At 43.5% G+C, this 21,579-nt stretch overlaps 1 protein-coding gene across 1 annotated transcript in view; it reads right to left on the bottom strand.

Annotated features, from left to right (window-relative positions):
- Positions 1 to 20,813, bottom strand: part of AGMO (alkylglycerol monooxygenase) — a 250,034-nt gene extending 229,221 nt beyond the window's left edge. Inside the window, exons 1-2 of the mRNA XM_069729308.1 lie at positions 20,628 to 20,813; positions 20,391 to 20,536 (exon numbers count right to left, since the gene is read on the bottom strand). Of these exons, the coding sequence (XP_069585409.1) occupies positions 20,391 to 20,516 (126 nt within the window). The 5' untranslated portion in view covers positions 20,517 to 20,536; positions 20,628 to 20,813. The remainder of the gene's footprint in view (positions 1 to 20,390; positions 20,537 to 20,627) is intronic.
- Between the last annotated feature and the right edge of the window lie 766 nt (positions 20,814 to 21,579).

Here is a 21,579-nt window from a genome sequence, read left to right as displayed (position 1 = left end):
ACGTGGGCAGTGTTATATACTATGTGGGCAGTGTTATATACTACGTGGGCAGTGTTATATACTGCGTGGGCAGTGTTATATACTACGTGGGCAGTGTTATATACTATGTGGGCAGTGTTATATACTGCATGGGCTGTGCTATATACTACATGGGCTGTGTTATATACTGCGTGGGCAGTGTTATATACTACGTGGGTTGTGTTATGTACTACATGGGCAGTGTTATATACTGCGTGGGCAGTATAGTGGGCAGTGTAGTATACAACATGGGCAGTGTTATATACTACGTGGGCAGTGTTATATACTACGTGGGCAGTGTTATATACTATGTGGACAGTGTTATATACTACATGGGCAGTGTTATATACTACGTGGGCAGTGTTATATACTGCGTGGATGCTATATACTACGTTGGCAGTGTTATATACTACGTGGGCTGTGTTATATACTACGTGGCCTGTGTTATATACTACGTGCGCAGTGTTATATACTACGTGGGTAGTGTTATATACTACATGGGCAGTGTTATATACTGCGTGGGCAGTATAGTGGGCAGTGTAGTATACTACATGGGCAGTGTTATATACTACGTGGGCAGTGTTATATACTACGTGGGCAGTGTTATATACTACGTGGACAGTGTTGTATACTACGTGGGCAGTGTTATCTACTACGTGGGCAGTGTTATATACTGCGTGGATGCTATATACTACGTTGGCAGTGTTATATACTACGTGGGCTGTGTTATATACTACGTGGCCTGTGTTATATACTACGTGTGCAGTGTTATATACTATGTGGGCAGTGTTATATACTACATGGGCAGTGTTATATACAACGTGGACAGTGTTATATACTACGTGGGCAGTGTTATATACTGTGTGGCCTGTGTTATATACTGCGTGGGCAATTTTAAATACCACGTGGGCAATGTTAAGTACTATGTGGGTTGTGTTATATACTGCGTAGGCAGTGTTATATACTATGTGGGCTGTGTTATATACTACTTGGGCAGTGTTATATACTATGTGGGCAGTGTTATATACTACGTGGGCAGTGTTATATACTACGTGGCCTGTGTTATATACTACGTGGGCAGTGTTATATACTATGTGGGCAGTGTTATATACTACGTGGGCTGTGTTATATACTACGTGGCCTGTGTTATATACTACGTGGCAGTGTTATATACTATGTGGGCAGTGTTATATACTACGTGGGCAGTGTTATATACTGCGTGGGCAGTGTTATATACTACGTGGGCAGTGTTATATACTATGTGGGCAGTGTTATATACTGCATGGGCTGTGCTATATACTACATGGGCTGTGTTATATACTGCGTGGGCAGTGTTATATACTAAGTGGGTTGTGTTATGTACTACATGGGCAGTGTTATATACTGCGTGGGCAGTATAGTGGGCAGTGTAGTATACTACATGGGCAGTGTTATATACTACGTGGGCAGTGTTATATACTACGTGGGCAGTGTTATATACCACGTGGACAGTGTTATATACTACATGGGCAGTGTTATATACTACATGGGCAGTGTTATATACTGCGTGGATGCTATATACTACGTTGGCAGTGTTATATACTACGTGGGCTGTGTTATATACTACGTGGCCTGTGTTATATACTACGTGCGCAGTGTTATATACTACGTGGACAGTGTTATATACTACATGGGCAGTGTTATATACTACGTGGGCAGTGTTATATACTGCGTGGATGCTATATACTACGTTGGCAGTGTGATATACTACGTGGGCTGTGTTATATACTACGTGGTCTGTGTTATATACTACATGGGCAGTGTTATATACTACGTGGACAGTGTTGTATATTACGTGGGCAGTGTAATCTACTACGTGGGCAGTGTTATATACTATGTGGGCTGTGTTATATACTACGTGGCCTGTGTTATATACTACTTGGGCAGTGTTATATACTACGTGGGCTGTGTTATATACTACGTGGCCTGTGTTATATACTACGTGGCAGTGTTATATACTATGTGGGCAGTGTTATATACTACGTGGGCAGTGTTATATACTGCGTGGGCAGTGTTATATACTACGTGGGCAGTGTTATATACTATGTGGGCAGTGTTATATACTGCATGGGCTGTGCTATATACTACATGGGCTGTGTTATATACTGCGTGGGCAGTGTTATATACTACGTGGGTTGTGTTATGTACTACATGGGCAGTGTTATATACTGCGTGGGCAGTATAGTGGGCAGTGTAGTATACTACATGGGCAGTGTTATATACTACGTGGGCAGTGTTATATACTACGTGGGCAGTGTTATATACTACGTGGACAGTGTTATATACTACATGGGCAGTGTTATATACTACATGGGCAGTGTTATATACTGCGTGGATGCTATATACTACGTTGGCAGTGTTATATACTACGTGGGCTGTGTTATATACTACGTGGCCTGTGTTATATACTACGTGCGCAGTGTTATATACTACGTGGACAGTGTTATATACTACATGGGCAGTGTTATATACTACGTGGGCAGTGTTATATACTGCGTGGATGCTATATACTACGTGGGCAGTGTTATATACTACGTGGACAGTGTTGTATATTACGTGGGCAGTGTAATCTACTACGTGGGCAGTGTTATATACTATGTGGGCTGTGTTATATACTACGTGGCCTGTGTTATATACTACTTGGGCAGTGTTATATACTACGTGGGCTGTGTTATATACTACGTGGCCTGTGTTATATACTACGTGGCAGTGTTATATACTACGTGGACAGTGTTATATACTACATGGGCAGTGTTATATACTACGTGGGCAGTGTTATATACTGCGTGGATGCTATATACTACGTTGGCAGTGTGATATACTACGTGGGCTGTGTTATATACTACGTGGTCTGTGTTATATACTACGTGCGCAGTGTTATGTACTACGTGGGCAGTGTTATATACTACATGGGCAGTGTTATATACTACGTGGGCAGTGTTATATACTACGTGGGCAGTGTTATATACTACGTGGACAGTGTTGTATACTACGTGGGCAGTGTAATCTACTACGTGGGCAGTGTTATATACTGCGTGGATGCTATATACTACGTTGGCAGTGTTATGTACTACGTGGGCAGTGTTATATACTACATGGGCAGTGTTATATACTACGTGGGCAGTGTTATATACTACGTGGGCAGTGTTATATACTACGTGGACAGTGTTGTATACTACGTGGGCAGTGTAATCTACTACGTGGGCAGTGTTATATACTGCGTGGATGCTATATACTACATTGGCAGTGTTATATACTACGTGGGCTGTGTTATGTACTACGTGCGCAGTGTTATGTACTACGTGGGCAGTGTTATATACTACATGGGTAGTGTTATATACAACGTGGACAGTGTTATATACTACGTGGGCAGTGTTATATACTGCGTGGGCAGTATTATATACTATGTGGGCAGTGTTATATACTACGTGGGCAGTGTTATATACTGCATGGGCTGTGCTATATACTACATGAGCTGTGTTATATACTGCGTGGGCAGTATAGTGGGCAGTGTAGTATACTACATGGGCAGTGTTATATACTACGTGGGCAGTGTTATATACTACGTGGGCAGTGTTATATACTGCGTGGACAGTGTTATATACTACATGGGCAGTGTTATATACTACGTGGGCAGTGTTATATACTGCGTGGATGCTATATACTACGTTGGCAGTGTTATATACTACGTGGGCTGTGTTATATACTACGTGTCCTGTGTTATATACTACGTGCGCAGTGTTATATACTACGTGGGCAGTGTTATATACTACATGGGCAGTGTTATATACAACGTGGACAGTGTTATATACTACGTGCGCAGTGTTATATACTGCGTGGGCAGTATTATATACTATGTGGGCAGTGTTATATACTACGTGGGCAGTGTTATATACTGCATGGGCTGTGCTATATACTACATGGGCTGTGTTATATACTGCGTGGGCAGTGTTATATACTGCGTGGGTTGTGTTATATACTACATGGGCAGTGTTATATACTGTGTGGGCAGTATAGTATGCAGTGTAGTATACTACATGGGCAGTGTTATATACTACGTGGGCAGTGTTATATACTACGTGGGCTGTGTTATATACTACGTGGACAGTGTTATATACTACGTGGGCAGTGTTAGCTAGTACGTGGGCAGTGTTATATACTGCGTGGATGCTATATACTACATTGGCAGTGTTATATACTACGTGGGCTGTGTTATATACTACGTGGCCTGTGTTATATACTACGTGTGCAGTGTTATATACTACGTGGGCAGTGTTATATACTACATGGGCAGTGTTATATACAACGTGAACAGTGTTATATACTACGTGTGCAGTGTTATATACTACGTGGGCAGTGTTATATACTACATGGGCAGTGTTATATACAACGTGGACAGTGTTATATACTACGTGGGCAGTGTTGTATACTGCGTGGGCAGTGTTATATACTACGTGGGCAGTGTTATATACAACGTGGGCAGTGTTATATACAACATGGACAGTGTTATATACTACGTGGGCAGTGTTATATACTGCATGGATGCTATATACTATGTGGGCAGTGTTATATACTATGTGGGCTGTGTTATATATTACGTGGGCAGTGTTATACACTACATGGGCTGTGTTATAAACTATGTGGGCAGTGTTATATAGTACGTGGGCAGTGTTGTAAACTACGTGGGCAGTGTTATATACTATGTGGGCAATGTTCTATACTGCGTGGATGCTATATACTATGTGGGTAGTGTTATATACTACGTGGCAGTGTTATATACTACGTGGGTAGTGTTATATACTACGTGCACAGTGTTATATACTACGTGGGCAGTGTTATTCACTGCGTGTGAAGTGTTATATACTGCGTGGGCTGTGTTTTATAGTACGCGGGCTGTGTTATATACTACGTGTCTCCTATATACTACATGACTGTCTGTGTTACGTTGCCTCTGCTATATGCTATGTGGCTGCTATATATATATATATATATATATATATATATATACATACATACATATTCTACACTGTGTGCAGAATTATTAGGCAAGTTGTATTTTGATCACATGATACTTTTTATACATGTTGTCCTACTCCAAGCTGTTCAGGCTTGAGAGCCAACTACCAATTAAGTAAATCATGTGATGTGCATCTCTGTAATGAGGAGGGGTGATATCTAATGACATCAAAACCCTATATAAGGTGTGCTTAATTATTAGGCAACTTCCTTTCCTTTGGCAAAATAGGTCAGAAGAGAGATTTGATGGGCTCTGAAAAGTCCACATTGTGAGAGGTCTTGCAGAGGGTTGCAGCAGTCTTGAAATTGTCAAACTTTTGAAGCGTGATGATCACCGAACAATCAAGCGTTTCATGGCAAATAGCCAAGAGGGTCGCAAGAAGTGTGTTGGGCAAAAAAGGCACAAAATAACTGCCCGTGAATTGAGGAAAATCAAGTGTGAAGCTGCCAAGATGCCATTTGCCACCAGTTTTGCCATATTTCAGAGCTGCAACATTACTGGAGTAACAAAAAGCACAAGGTATGTGATACTCAGAGACATGGCCAAGGTAAGGGAGGCTGAAAAACGACCACCTTTGTACAAGAAACATAAGATAAAACGTCAAGACTGGGCCAAGAAATATCTCAAGACTGACTTTTCGAAGGTTTTATGGACTGATGAAGAGAGTGACTCTTGATGGGCCAGATGGATGGGCCAAAGGCTGGATCAGTAAAGGGCAGAGAGCTCCACTCCGACTCAGACGCCAGCAAGGTGGAGGTGGGGGACTGGTATGGGCTGGGATCATCAAAGATGAACTTGTGGGACCTTTTTGGGTTGAGGATGGAGTGAAGCTCAACTCCCAGACCTACTGCCAGTTTCTGGAAGACAACTTCTTCAAGCAGTGGTACAGGAAGAAGTCGGTATCGTTGAAGGAAAACATGATTTTCATGCAGGACAATGCTCCATCACATGCCAACTACTCCACAGCGTGGCTGGCCAGTAAAGGTCTCAAAGAAGAAAAAATAATGTCGTGGCCCCCTTGTTCACCTGATCTGAACCCCATGGAGAACCTGTGGTCCCTCATAAAATGTGAGATCTACAGGGAGGGAAAACAGTCCACCTCTCGGAGCAGTGTCTGGAGGCTGTGGTGGCTGCTAGGGTTGTTAGTTTTTTAGGGTCGAGTCGGGTTTCGCGAAACCCGGCTATCTCAAAAGTCGAGTCGAGTGAAATCGGACGATTATCGCAAAAAGTCGGGGATCGACCGAAACACAAAACCCAATGCAAGTCAATGGGGAAGCATAGTCGGCAGTGAGTGGAGGCCAGGAAAACACCTACAGTGCCCATTTTAATGGCAAAAACATCCATTCTTGTTACTGAAGCTTGTCAATCTTAATTTACCTTATAATAATAGTTAGGCATTGGAAATTGGGGGTCATTTGGCTAAAGTTGTGAGGGGTAGGGCTGGTTCAAGTATTTAGTGAGCCGAGGAAATGTGGACCACGTCACGGGAGTGGAGCAGGGAGAGGTAAGTATTTCAACTTTGCAAGTGCTGTGATCTTGAGCAAGCAGGGGGGGCCCACTGGTTGGCATTGGCACTGGCACAGGGCCCCTCAAAGTACAGCGGTGTGTTTGCACGGCGGGGGCGCCTCCCACCGGCAGCGACACTTTTGCATACTATGAGGGTCCCTGTGCCAGTGACGTCGCCAACGAGTATTCCCCCCACCACCTGATGAAGGAACCTGCACTTTCATCTGCACCTTCCTCTTTGTCCCCGTGTAAGGTGGTATAGTATGCGGGAAGGGGAACCTGACTTTCAGCAGGGTCACATTCTGGCTGTGTAGCATGCACGGGGAATGTAGCGTTCTGGGTCAATGTACCTGCAGACTCATCTATCACTGGCTGGGCAATGGGCAGGATGAGGAGGAAACACAGATATAGGCCCAAATAATAAAGTGGGCTAAATGCAGTTCAAAATTGGTAACAGGACTAACCAGGGGGCATTGCTTTGTTCAGTGGAGTACAACTGTAATGAGAGGCTGACACAGTGAGTAGGCCCAAATCAGTAAATAGGCTAAATGCAGTTCAAAATTGTTAACAGAAGTAAAAAAGCGGCACTGGTTTGTTCAGTGGAGGAGAACATCAAAGAGCGGCAGACACCGTTAGTAGGGCCAACAAAACAAGTAGGCTAAATGCAGTGTTATATTAAAAACAATTTAGCGAGAGCCTGAAGATAGAAGCTAGGGAGAGGCAACCTGGAGAACACCTTGGAGCAGCCGACACCGTCCCTACAACCCAGACCCAACTTGTAGGCCAAATGCAGTGTTGTTTCAACAACTACTTCACAAGAGCTTGAAGATAGAAGCTAGGGAGAGGCACCCTGGAGAACACCTTGGAGCGGCAGACACCGTCCCTACAACCCAGACCCAACTTGTAGGCCTAATGCAGTGTTGTTTCAACAACTACTTAACAAGAGCTTGAAGATAGAAGCTAGGGAGAGGCACCCTGGAAAACACCTTGGAGTGGCAGACACCGTCCCTAGAACGCAGACCCAACTTGTAGGCCAAATGCAGTGTTGTTTCAACAACTACTTAACAAGAGCTTGAAGATAGAAGCTAGGGAGAGGCAACCTGGAGAACACCTTGGAGCGGCAGACACCGTCCCTACAACCCAGACCCAACTTGTAGGCCTAATGCAGTGTTGTTTCAACAACTACTTAACAAGAGCTTGAAGATAGAAGCTAGGGAGAGGCACCCTGGAGAACACCTTGGAGCGGCAGACACCGTCTCTAGAACCCAGACCCAACTTGTAGGCCTAATGCAGTGTTGTTTCAACAACAACTTAACAAGAGCTTGAAGATAGAAGCTAGGGAGAGGCAACCTGGAGAACACCTTGGAGCGGAAGACACCGTCCCTACAACCCAGACCCAACTTGTAGGCCAAATGCAGTGTTGTTTCAACAACTACTTAACAAGAGCTTAAAGATAGAAGCTAGGGAGAGGCACCCTGGAGAACACCTTGGAGCGGCAGACACCGTCCCTACAACCGAGACCCAACTTGTAGGCCTAAATGCAGTGTTGTTTCAACAACTACTTAACAAGAGCTTGAAGATAGAAGCTAGGGAGAGGCACCCTGGAGAACACCTTGGAGCGGCAGACACCATCTCTAGAACCCAGACCCAACTTGTAGGCCAAATGCAGTGTTGTTTCAACAACTACTTAACAAGAGCTTGAAGATAGAAGCTAGGGAGAGGCAACCTGGAGAACACCTTGGAGCGGCAGACACCGTCCCTACAACCCAGACCCAACTTGTAGGCCTAATGCAGTGTTGTTTCAACAACTACTTAACAAGAGCTTGAAGATAGAAGCTAGGGAGAGGCACCCTGGAGAACACCTTGGAGCGGAAGACACCGTCTCTAGATCCCAGACCCAACTTGTAGGCCTAATGCAGTGTTGTTTCAACAACAACTTAACAAGAGCTTGAAGATAGAAGCTAGGGAGAGGCAACCTGGAGAACACCTTGGAGCGGCAGACACTGTCTCTAGAACCCATACCCAACTTGTAGGCCTAATGCAGTGTTGTTTCAACAACAACTTAACAAGAGCTTGAAGATAGAAGCTAGGGAGAGGCAACCTGGAGAACACCTTGGAGCGGCAGACACCGTCCCTACAACCCAGACCCAACTTGTAGGCCTAATGCAGTGTTGTTTCAACAACTACTTAACAAGAGTTTGAAGATAGAAGCTAGGGAGAGGCAACCTGGAGAACACCTTGGAGCAGCAGACACCGTCCCTACAACCCAGACCCAACTTGTAGGCCAAATGCAGTGTTGTTTCAACAACTACTTAACAAGAGCTTGAAGATAGAAGCTAGGGAGAGGCAACCTGGAGAACACCTTGGAGCGGCAGACACCGTCCCTACAACCCAGACCCAACTTGTAGGCCACATGCAGTGTTGTTTCAACAACTACTTAACAAGAGCTTGAAGATAGAAGCTAGGGAGAGGCAACCTGGAGAACACCTTGGAGCGGCAGACACCGTCCCTACAACCCAGACCCAACTTGTAGGCCAAATGCAGTGTTGTTTCAACAACTACTTAACAAGAGCTTGAAGATAGAAGCTAGGGAGAGGCAACCTGGAGAACACCTTGGAGTGGCAGACACTGTCCCTACAACCCAGACCCAACTTGTAGGCCTAATGCAGTGTTGTTTCAACCACTACTTAACAAGAGCTTGAAAATAGAAGCTAGGGAGAGGCACCCTGGAGAACACCTTGGAGCGGCAGACACCGTCCCTACAACACAGACCCAACTTGTAGGCCAAATGCAGTGTAATATTAACAACTACTTCACGAGAGCCTGAAAATGGATGTTCAGGACAGGAAACCAGTAGAACAGCAAGGAGCGGCACACACTGTTAGTAGGCCCCAAACAAACTAGTAGCCCCACTGCAGTTTTAAAATTCCGATAGGCTGAAAACCTGACAATTACAGGTCATTTTTTTAAGAGGACAGCTGTATAGAGTGGCACAGACAGACACTGCTAGTAGGCCTTACACCACAAATTTGGCTCAACGCAGGATTAAAAAAGGTTACATGGGTACACGGTCAGCATTGGTGTGGTCAGTGGAGGACAATTGGAAGGAGGGACCGCAGACAGACTTATTAGGCCTAAAATAAAAAAGTAGGCTCTATGCACTTTTAATTAGGTTCCAGGGGTACACAGGCAGCATCGGTGTGGTCAACGGAGGACAATTTGAAGGAGGGATCGCAGACAGACTTAGTAGGCCTAAAATTAAAAATAAAATTTAAAAAAAATAGGCTCAAAGCACCTTTGATTATGTGGCAGGGGTACACAGGCAGCATTGGTGTGGTCAGCGGAGGACGATTGGAAGGAGTGTCTGACACAGTTAGTACTCCCAGAAAAGAAATAGATGTTAATGTCTCGCAAAACAACAAAGCACAAGAAAAAGGGTGGCATACTTAGGTACAGGGGTGGGCTCCTCTGCTGAGTGTCAGACATAGTAATTTGGCGCTAAGTATTTACTGGTGTCAGTATAGGACACTGACCCTGACTATTTTAACTAGCATCATACATGTCAACAAATTGGTATTGTCAGTGCCAGGCATTGAAGGATGTCAGCGCATTGACTAAACAATGGTGGAGCTGTGAGAGATAATTTTGCAAGTGGTAGAGCAGTGTTTGAGCTGGGGGGGAACTCTCTTGTGGCCAGCGGTACAGGCCCAGGGCCCCTCATGTTACAACGGTGTGTCACCACCGCCACCACCGCCAGAGACACTTTATTGTACTATGAGGGACCCAGTGGCAGTGCCATCAACCAAAAGCGGGCACACCCACCTCTTCAGACAAACGGCACTCTCACAGGTGGCGAGACCACGGCCCCGTGGGGGGAGTTAGCCCATTTAGGGAGGTGTAAACATGTCGTATGCTGGACAAACAGCTGCTGCAAATTAAGAGATTGGAACAGTCAGTAAGACCAGTCCACAAGCAAGACCTTTTCATAGGAAAGCTAGGTGTCAGCCGGGAAAGGTGGGGCAAAATAATTCGAAATCCATGAGTGGTTCATTTTAATGAAGGTTAGATCATCAACATTTTGGGTAGCCAGACGAGTCCTTTTTTTGGTCAATATTGTACCAGCAGCACTGAATACTCTTTCTGATAGCACACTAGCTGCTGGGCAAGCAAGCTCCTGCAATGCATATTCTGCCAATTCAGGCCAGGTGTCTATTTTGATGCCCAGTAATCAAATGGGAATGACGGTTGAGGGAGAACATTGATGAGGGATGAAAAATAGTTAGTAACCATACTGGACAAATGTTGTCTCCTGTCACTTTGAATTGATGCTGCAGTACCTGTCCTGTCTGCGGTCATTGCGAAATCACTCCATAACCTGGTCAGAAAACCCCTCTGTCCAACGCCACTTCTGATTTGTGCACCTCTTACACCTCTGCCCTGTTGTCCCCTGCAGCTCGTATGAGAACCATCCCCGGCGCTGTGTGCTGGGAATGCCTGAATCAAACGGTCTACAAGAGTTGCTTGTTTGGTTGCTAATATTTGTTCGAGGTTCTCATGTGGCATGATATTTTGCAATTTGCCTTTATAGTGAGGATCAAGGAGGCAGGCCAACCAGTAATCATCATTGGTCATCATTTTAATAATGCGTGGGTCCCTTTTGAGGATACGTAAGGCATAATTCGCCATGTGGACCAAAGTTTCAGTTGTCAAATCTGCGCTTGTGCTGGGCTGAGGGGCAGTTTCTGGCAAATCTACGTCACTTGTCTCCCTCAAAAAGCCTGAACCCGGCCTTGCAACGCCACCAGTTTCTATTGGCCCCGGAGAAGCTTCCTCATTCAAAAGATACTCATCCCCATCATCCTCCTCGTCCTCCTCCTCTTCGCCTGCTACCTCGTCCTGTAGACTGCCCTGACCAGACAATGGCTGACTGTCACCAAGGCTTCCCTCTTCCTCGGCTGCAGACGCCTGCTCCTTTATGTGCGTCAAACTTTGCATCAGCAGACGCATTAGGGGGATGCTCATGCTCATTATGGCGTTGTCTGCACTAACCAGCTATGTGCATTCCTCAAAACACTGAAGGACTTGACACAGGTCTTGTAGCTTCGACCACTGCACACCTGACAACTCCATGTCTGCCATCCAACTGCCTGCCCGTGTATGTGTATCCTCCCACAAATACATAACAGCACGCCTCTGTTCGCACAGTCTCTGAAGCACGTGCAGTGTGGAGTTCCACCTTGTTGCAACGTTGATGATTAGGCGATGCTGTGGAAGGTTCAAAGATGGCTGATGGTTCTGCATACGGCTGGAGTGCACGGGAGAACGGCGGATATGCGAGCAAAGTCTGCGCACTTTGAGGAGCAGGTCGTATAACCCCGGATAACTTTTCAGGAAGCACTGCACCACCAGGTTTAAGGTGTGAGCCAGGCAAGGAATGTGTTTCAGTTGTGAAAGGGCTATGGCAGCCATAAAATTCCTTCCGTTATCACTCACTACATTGCCTGCCTCAAGAGGTACAGTGCCCAGCCATGACTGAGTTTCTTGGTGCAAGAACTCGGACAGAAATTCCGCGGTGTGTCTGTTGTCGCCCAAACACTTAATTGCCAAGACAGCCTGCTGACTCTTGCCACTAGCTGTCCCATAATGGGACACCTCGTGTGCAACAGTGGCAGCTGCGGATGGAGTGCTCGTACGACTGCGGTCTGTGGACGAGCTCTCGCTTCTGCAGGAGGACGAGGAGGAGGAGGAGGGGGGGCGAACGCCTACAGCCAACTGTTTCCTAGACCGTGGGCTAGGCAGAACTGTCCAAATATTGCTGTCCCCTGTGGACCCTGCATCCACCACATTAACCCAGTGTGCCGTGATGGACACGTAACGTCCCTGGCCATGCCTACTGGTACATGCATCTGTTGTCAGGTGCACCTTTGTACTCACAGATTGCCTGAGTGCATGGACGATGCGGTCTTTTTCATGCTGGTGGAGGGCTGGGATGGCTTTTCTCAAAAAGAAGTGTCGACTGGGTAGCTCGTAGCGTGGTACAGCGTAGTCCATCAGGGCTTTGAAAGCTTTGCTTTCAACTAACCGGTAGGGCATCATCTCTAACGAGATTAGTCTAGCAATGTGGGCGTTCAAACCCTGTGTACGCAGATGTGAGGATGAGTACTTCCTTTTCCTAACGAGAGTCTCATGTAGGGTGAGCTGGACTGGAGAGCTGCAGATCGTGGAACTAGCGGGGGTGCCGGTGGACATGGCAGACTGATAGAGGGTTGGAGATGGTATTCTTGCTGGTGCCCTACATGCAGTGTTTCCTACCACAAACCTGGTGATTCCCTGACAGCTTTGGCCTGGCCACGAAACCTGCACATTTACTGCAGGTAGTGTGGGAAATGGTGCGCTTACAGTGAGGGAAGGGATGTAGCGTTGCTGACTAGCTTCATTGGCTGAGGGTGCTACAACCTTAAGGGACGTTTGGTAGTTAGTCCAAGCTTGCAAATGCATGGTGGTTAAATGTCTACGCATGCAACTTGTATTTAGACTTTTAAGATTCTGACCTCTGCTTAAGGTAGTTGAACATTTTTGACAGATGACTTTGCGCTGATCATTTGGATGGTGTTTAAAAAAATGCCAGACTGCACTCTTTCTACTATCGGATACCTTTTCAGGCATTGCAGACTGAGCTTCTTTAACCGGATCGCCATGCTGTCCTACAACTGGTTTTGGTTTTGCCACGCGTTTTTGGCCAGATACGGGCCTGGCAGATGGAACCTGTTGCGATGTTGATGCCTGCTGCGGCTCCTCCTCCTCCGCTTCAGAGCTACTGCCGCCTGTACCCTGTTCCCCCAATGGCTGCCAATCGGGGTCAACAACTGGGTCATCTATGACCTCCTCTTCTATCTCGTGTGCAACTTCATCTGTGTCACCGTGTGAGCCGGTGGTATAGCGTTCGTGACGGGGCACCATAGTCTCATCAGGGTTAGATTCTGGATCAGTACACTGTGAGGGCAATGTTCTGGTCTGAGTCAAAGGAACAGCATAGTAATCTGGCTGTGGCTGTGCATCAGTGCACTCCATGTCAGATTCGACTTGTAATGGGCATGGCCTGTTAACTGTTTCACTTTCTAACCCAGGAGCGGTATGTGTAAAGAGCTCCATGGAGTAACCCGTTGTGTCGCCTGACGCATCCTTCTCTGTTGTTCTTGGTGAAGAAGACGAGGAAGCGACTTGTCCCTGACCATGAACATCCACTCACGACGTGCTGCTTTTACATTTAGCAGTTTCAGAAGAGGAGGCGAAAGTGCTAGAGGCAGAGTCAGCAAGGAAAGCCAAAACTTGTTCTTGCTGCTCCGGCTTTAAAAGCTGTTTTCCTACTCCCAGAAAAGGGAGCGTTCGAGGCCTTGTGTAGCCAGAAGACGAAGCTGGCTCAACAACTCGAGACTTAGGTGCTATATTGCTTTTCCCACGACCACCTGATGCTCCACCACCACTACCATCATTACCAGCTGGCAATGACCGCCCACGGCCACGACCTCTTCCATCAGACTTCCTCATTGTTTGAAAAACGTAACCAAACTAACGGTATTTGTTACTGTACAACCAGTTACAAGGTGAACTCAAACTTCTGTTGGATTTATATATCCCTTTATAGGTGGGGGAGACTGCAGGGAAAATCAGGCCCAATGTATAACAGTACACAGCTTCAGTGGCAGACAGATATGCCACTAACAGGACTGACGCAGATGCAGACACTACCAACTGATGCAGATGCAGACACTACCAATAAAAAACTCCCCCTTTTTATTTTTTCAGGGAGAATATTGAAGAAATGTGGCCCACTCTTATACAGTATATATTCTGTGGCATAAAATGAAAGACAGATGCCACACACAGGACTGGCACAGAGGCAGAATGGCCAATCTTAATCTCCCACTATTTTTTTTTTCCTGGGAGAATTGTCAAAAAATCTGGCACCATGTTACACACTAGGTTTTATGTGGCACAAAATGAGAGACAGATGCCACACACACGACTGGCATAGAGGCAGAATGGCAAATCTTAATCTCCCACTATTTTTTTTCTGGGAGAATTGTCAAAAAATCTGGCCCAGTGTTACACACTAGGTTTTATGTGGCACAAAATGAGAGACAGATGGCACACACAGGACTGGCACTGAGGCAGAATGGCCAATCTTAATCTCCCACTATTTTTTTTTTCTGGGAGAATTGTCAAAAAATCTGGCACCGTGTTACACACTAGGTTTTATGTGGCACAAAATGAGAGACAGATGGCACACACAGGACTGGCACTGAGGCAGAAATGCCAATCTTAATCTCCCACTATTTTTTTGGGGGGGAGAATTGTCAAAAAATCTGGCACCGTGTTACACACTAGGTTTTATGTGGCACAAAATGAGAGACAGATGGCACACACAGGACTGGCACTGAGGCAGAAATGCCAATCTTAATCTCCCACTATTTTTTTGGGGGGGAGAGTTGTCAAAAAATCTGGCACCGTGTTACACACTAGGTTTTATGTGGCACAAAATGAGAGACAGATGCCACACACAGGACTGGCACAGTGGCAGAATGGCCAATCTTAATCTCCCACTATTTTTTTCCTGGGGGAATTGTTAAAAAATCTGGCATCGTGTTACACACTAGGTTTTATGTGGCACAAAATGAGAGACAGATGGCACACACAGGACTGGCACTGAGGCAGAAATGCCAATCTTAATCTTCCACTATTTTTTTGGGGGGGGAGAATTGTCAAAAAATCTGGCACCATGTTACACACTAGGTTTTATGTGGCACAAAATGAGAGACAGATGGCACACACAGGACTGGTACTGAGGCAGAAATGCCAATCTTAATCTCCCACTATTTTTTTGGGGGGGGGGAATTGTCAAAAAATCTGGCACCATGTTACACACTAGGTTTTATGCGGCACAAAATGAGAGACAGATGTAACACACAGTACTGGCACAGAGGCAGAATGGCCAATCTTAATCTCCCACTTTTTTTTTTCCTGGGAGAATTGTCAAAATATCTGGCACCGTGTTACACACTAGGTTTTACATGGCACAAAATGAGAGACAGATGCCACACACACGACTGGCACAGAGGCAGAATGGCCAATCTTAATCTCCCACTATTTTTTTTTCTGGGAGAATTGTCAAAAAATCTGGCCCAGTGTTACACACTAGGTTTTATGTGGCACAAAATGAGAGACAGATGGCACACACAGGACTGGCACAGAGGCAAAAATGCCAATCTTAATCTCCCACTATTTTTTTTTTCTGGGAGAATTGTCAAAAAATCTGGCACCGTGTTACACACTAGGTTTTCTGTGGCACAAAATGAGAGACAGATGCCACACACAGCACTGGCACTGAGGCAGAATTGCCAATCTTAATCTCCCACTATTTTGTTTTTATTTATGGGAGAATTGGCAAGAAATCAGGCCCACTGTTAGACTGTATGTTTTCTGTGCCAGAAAATGAGACACAGATGCCACACACAGGACTGGCACTGAGGCAGAAATGCAAATCTTAATCTCCCACTATTTTTTTTTATTTATGGGAGAATTGGCAAGAAATCTGGCCCACTGTTAGACTGAATGTTTTCTGTGCCAGAAAATGAGACACAGATGCCACACACAGGACTGCCACTGATACAGATTTGACAATTTTAATCTGCACCCTTTTCTTCTTCAGGGAGACTAGTGAATAAATCTGGGCCACTGTATTAGAGTATATTTTCTGTGGCAGAAAGTGGCTTGAAGAGATATAACGAAAAAAAAAAGGGACTGTACTACAATTGCTATCTCTCTGCAGTAATCTCAGCAAAGTATGGCAGGCAGCAATAACAAGGAGTGGACTGCTGCACAAAAAAGTCAAAAGTGTGGACAAACAAGATATCTGTGCAGAAAGGAAGGAGCAACAGAATTTGTGCTTTGAAAAAAGCAGTTGGTTTGCACAGCAGTGTACAAACAGCAATGCAGCTATCAGGGAGCCTTCTAGGGCAGCCCAATGAGCTACAGCGCTGAGGAAAAAAATGTAGCCTCCACTGTCCCTGCAAACAAAAGGTGGTGTTGGACAGTTGAAATCGCTACAGCACAAGCGGTTTGGGGGTGAATGTACCCTGCCTAATGCTATCCCTGCTTCTGACAAAGCGGCAGCAACCTCTCCCTATGCTCAGATCAGCAGCAGTAAGATGGCGGTCAGCGGGAACGCCCCTTTAAAGCCCCTGTGACGCCGCAGAAATCAAGCCAATCACTGCCATGCCCTTCTCTAAGATGGTGGGGACCAGGAACTATGTCATCACGCTGCCCACACTCTGCGTCCACCTTCATTGGCTTAGAAATGGCGCTGAACGCGTCATCGAAACGCAACTTTGGCGCGAAAGTCGCGTACCACGTGACCGACCCCACACAGGGATCGGGTCGGGTTTCATGAAACCCGACTTTGCCAAAAGTCGGCGACTTATGAAAATGACCGATCCGTTTCGCTCAACCCTAGTGGCTGCTGCACGCAATGTTGGTCGTAAACAGCTCAAGCAACTGACAGAATCTATGGATGGAGGCTGCTGAGTGTCATCATAAAGAAAGGGGGATATATTGGGCACTAATTTTTTGGGGTTTTGTTTCTGCATGTCAGAAATGTTTATTTCTTAATTTTAAGAAGTTATATTGGTTTACCTGGTGAAAATAAACAAGTGAGATGGGAATATATTTGGTTTTTGTTAAGTTGCCTAATAATTCTGCACAGTAATAGTTACCTGCACAAACAGATATCCTCCTAAGATAGCCACATCTAAAAAAAAAACCACTCCAACTTCCAAAAATATTAAGCTTTGATATTTATGAGTCTTTTGGGTTGATTAAGAACATAGTTGTTGATCAATAATAAAAATAATCCTCTAAAATACAACTTGCCTAATAATTCTGCACACAGTGTAGAATACCCGATGCGTTAGAATCGGGCCACCATCTAGTATACTATATTCGTCTATCTTCTGCCTCCTATAGAAAAATATTATAGCAGTTATATTCTTGTACATGGGTCAGTATTATAGTAATTATATTCCTGTACATAGGAGCAGTATTATAGTAGTTATAGTCTTGTACATAGGAGCAGTATTATAGTAGTTATATTCTTGTACATAGGAGCAGTATTATAGTATTTATATTCCTGTACATAGGAGCAGTATTATAGTAGTTATAGTCTTGTACATATGGGCAGTATTATAGTAGTTATAGTCTTGTACATATGGGCAGTATTATAGTAATTATATTCTTGTACACAGGAGCAGTATTATAGTAGTTATATTCCTGTACATAGAGGGCAGTATTATAGTAGTTATATTCTTGTACATAGGAGCAGTATTATAGTAGTTATATTCTTGTTCATAGGGGAAGTATTATAGTAGTTATATTCTTGTACATAGGAGCAGTATTATAGTAGTTATATTCTTGTACATAGGGGAAGTATTATAGTAGTTATATTCTTGTTCATAGGGGAAGTATTATAGTAGTTATATTCTTGTACATAGGAGCAGTATAATAGTAGTTATGTTCTTGTATATAGGGGCAGTATTATAGTAGTTATATTCTTGTACATAGGAGCAGTATTATAGTAGTTATATTCTTGTACATAGGAGCAGTATTATAGTAGTTATATTCTTGTACATAGGAGCAGTATAATAGTAGTTATGTTCTTGTATATATGGGCAGTATTATAGTAGTTAAATTCTTGTACATAGGAGCAGTATTATAGTAGTTATATTCTTGAACATAGGAGCAGTATAATAGTAGTTATATTCTTGTACATAGGAGCAGTATTATAGTAGTTATATTCTTGTACATAGGGGCAGCATTATAGTAGTTATATTCTTGTACATAGGAGCAATATTATAGTAGTTATATTCTTGTACATAGGGGCAGTATTATAGTAGTTAAAGTCCTGTACATAGGAGCAGTATTATAGTAGTTATATACTTGTACATAGGAGCAGTATAATAGTAGTTATATTCTTGTACATAGGAGCAGTATTATAGTAGTTATATTCTTGTACATAGGAGCAGTATTATAGTAGTTATATTCTTGTACATAGGAGCAGTATAATAGTAGTTATATTCTTGTACATAGGAGCAGTATTATAGTAGTTATATTCTTGTACATAGGAGCAGTATTATAGTAGTTATATTCTTGTACAAAGGGGCAGTATTATAGTAGTTATTTTCTTGTACATAAGGGCAGTATTATAGTAGTTATATTCTTGTACATAGGAGCAATATTATAGTAGTTATATTCTTGTACATAGGAGCAGTATTATAGTAGTTATATTCTTGTACAAAGGGGCAGTATTATAATAGTTATTTTCTTGTACATAGGAGCAGTATTATAGTAGTTATTTTCTTGTACATAGGGGTAGTATTATAGTAGTTATTTTCTTGTACATAGGAGCAGTATTATAGTAGTTATATTCTTGTACATAGGAGCAGTGTTATAGTAGTTATATTCTTGTACATAGGGGCAGTATTATAGTAGTTATATTCTTGTACATAGGAGCAGTATTATAGTAGTTATATTCTTGTACACAGGGGCAGTATTATAGTAGTTATTTTCTTGTACATAGGGGTAGTATTATAGTAGTTATTTTCTTGTACATAGGAGCAGTATTATAGTAGTTATATTCTTGTACATAGGGGCAGTATTATAGTAGTTACATTCTTGTACATAGGGGTAGTATTATAGTAGTTATAATCTTGTACATAGGAGCAGTATTATAGTAGTTATATTCTTGTACATAGGAGCAGTATTATAGTAGGTATTTTCTTGTACATAGGGGCAGTATTATAGTAGTTATATTCTTGTACATAGGGGCAGTATTATAGTAGTTATATTCTTGTACATAGGGGCAGTATTATAGTAGTTATTTTCTTGTACAAAGGAGCAGTATTATAGTAGTTATATTCTTGTACATAGGAGCAGTATTATAGTAGTTATATTCTTGAACATAGGGGTAGTATTATAGTAGTTATAATCTTGTACATAGGAGCAGTATTATAGTAGTTATATTCTTGTACATAGGAGCAGTATTATAGTAGTTATATTCTTGAACATAGGGGCAGTATTATAGTAGTTATATTCTTGTACATAGGGGCAGTATTATAGTAGTTATATTCTTTGATGTAGGGGGCAGTATTATAGTAGTTATATTCTTGTACATAGGAGCAGTATTATAGTAGTTATATTCTTGAACATAGGGGCAGTATTATAGTAGTTATATTCTTGTACATAGGGGCAGTATTATAGTAGTTATATTCTTTGATGTAGGGGGCAGTATAATGGTAATTGTAATTTTGTTCATAAGGAATGAATAGCTTTTCGACATGCTTGTTTACAAATTTGCAAAGCAGTCTGGAATTCATGTTTTTCTTTCTAATAATGACTTGAGCTACAGGTTTTGTGGCATTTTCTTATCTCTTTACAGCATTTCCTCCATATAGTGCGACATGATTACATGTTGCATGATATTCATTTAGTCTGGATGTTTGTTATCATATAATGAGTCCTTTGTTGCCCACTTTTGTCTCCTTTGTTTATACACCACTACTTGAGATTGTAGCCATTGCCATCGGGGACAGATAATATATAGAACCTTTGTTTTCGCGTCACCGAAACACAGAGAAGATTCCAGAATCCAGGTTGGTAAACATTGAATATTTGACCTAATATTTTCATACCGTCTTAGAACCCATATGGATATAGATATGGAAATTGTATCATTACCTCCTTTCTGTAGGGTTCTCACCTTATCCACGTAATCCGGCACATCTTCTATAGTTCTAAAGGAGGTTTCATTTGGATGCAAGACATAAAACATCATCCGGACTCCCTGGGAGATGGATTGCTCGCTCTGGCCTGTGAATCCCCCCATGGCTGACGGGAGCTCAGCAGCTGCAGGGAATGGAAGAAAATCCAATAATTTATATGTATGCAATCACAGGCACTGACTGTGTTTTCATATGAATGTCACAAGCAGACCTACATTGTTTGGAGACTCTTCCTGGTGAAACCCGAGACTGAAGGAACAATGGCAGGCCACGTGATTCACTCAGTCAAAAGTCCAGAGGGAAAAAAAAAGCTCAATGGAAGGCAAGGGGAAGAGTGGAGGAGATAGAGATAAAGCCCCAATGTGGCGGATACAATGTTCTGCTGCAGGAACGTTACATGTGAACTTGTACAGAGCTGAACTTTACACCTTGTTACATTGATAACATGTGACCCTGAAATACCTTCCACTGTAAGGAATCAATCAAAACGGCTGCTGAGTGATGCAAAATAACACCTAAAATAATAATAATAATTACAAAAAATATATAAAATTGTAAACATTTCTAGAAATCCTTTAGAAAAATATTGCATCTGTTTGTATAATATTTTAAGGTTTTTTCAAGACTATTTCTTTTTTTACTAAGAGCTTAAAAACTAACAGGCAGTTAGGTGCTACTTACCTGCCTGCTAAGCCTGGTGCCGATCTCAGCAGGCACAATATGGTCACTGATTGAACCTATATATTCTACTAAAATCACGTCAGCTTCTTTTCTGCTCTCCTCCGGATTGTGGTGTGACTGGCGACGTCATGCTGATTGGCAGCTCCCTGCTGTCTAGCTGCGGTGAACCCGACTGTCAATCAGCATGACGTCACCAGTCACTCCTTGTCAACAGAGCAGCCCGGAAGTGAAAGATTTTCTCTGTTAGCATTGTGCAGCCTGCTCAATCTGTGTTGGTGTCGGGTAGAACAGGCAGGGAGTTTACTGATCACCGGTCGTATCATGACGCCAGTCAGTCTGTGTGAATGGTAAGTCCCGGGCTGCTTTAGACCTGTGGCTTACCAATGGTTGGGAGTGTGCACAGGATGTCAGGAGTCATGATGACGTAATTTTTTCATACCCAGTGCGCCCAACTACAAGCTGAATTTATTTTTTTATTGAAAATTG

Source organism: Ranitomeya imitator, chromosome 6 (assembly GCF_032444005.1).
Source record: "Ranitomeya imitator isolate aRanImi1 chromosome 6, aRanImi1.pri, whole genome shotgun sequence".
In the NCBI taxonomy this organism is placed as follows: Eukaryota; Metazoa; Chordata; class Amphibia; order Anura; family Dendrobatidae; genus Ranitomeya; species Ranitomeya imitator.
The sequence above is the reverse complement of the archived record's forward strand: the minus strand, read 5'-3'. Positions and strand labels throughout refer to the sequence as shown.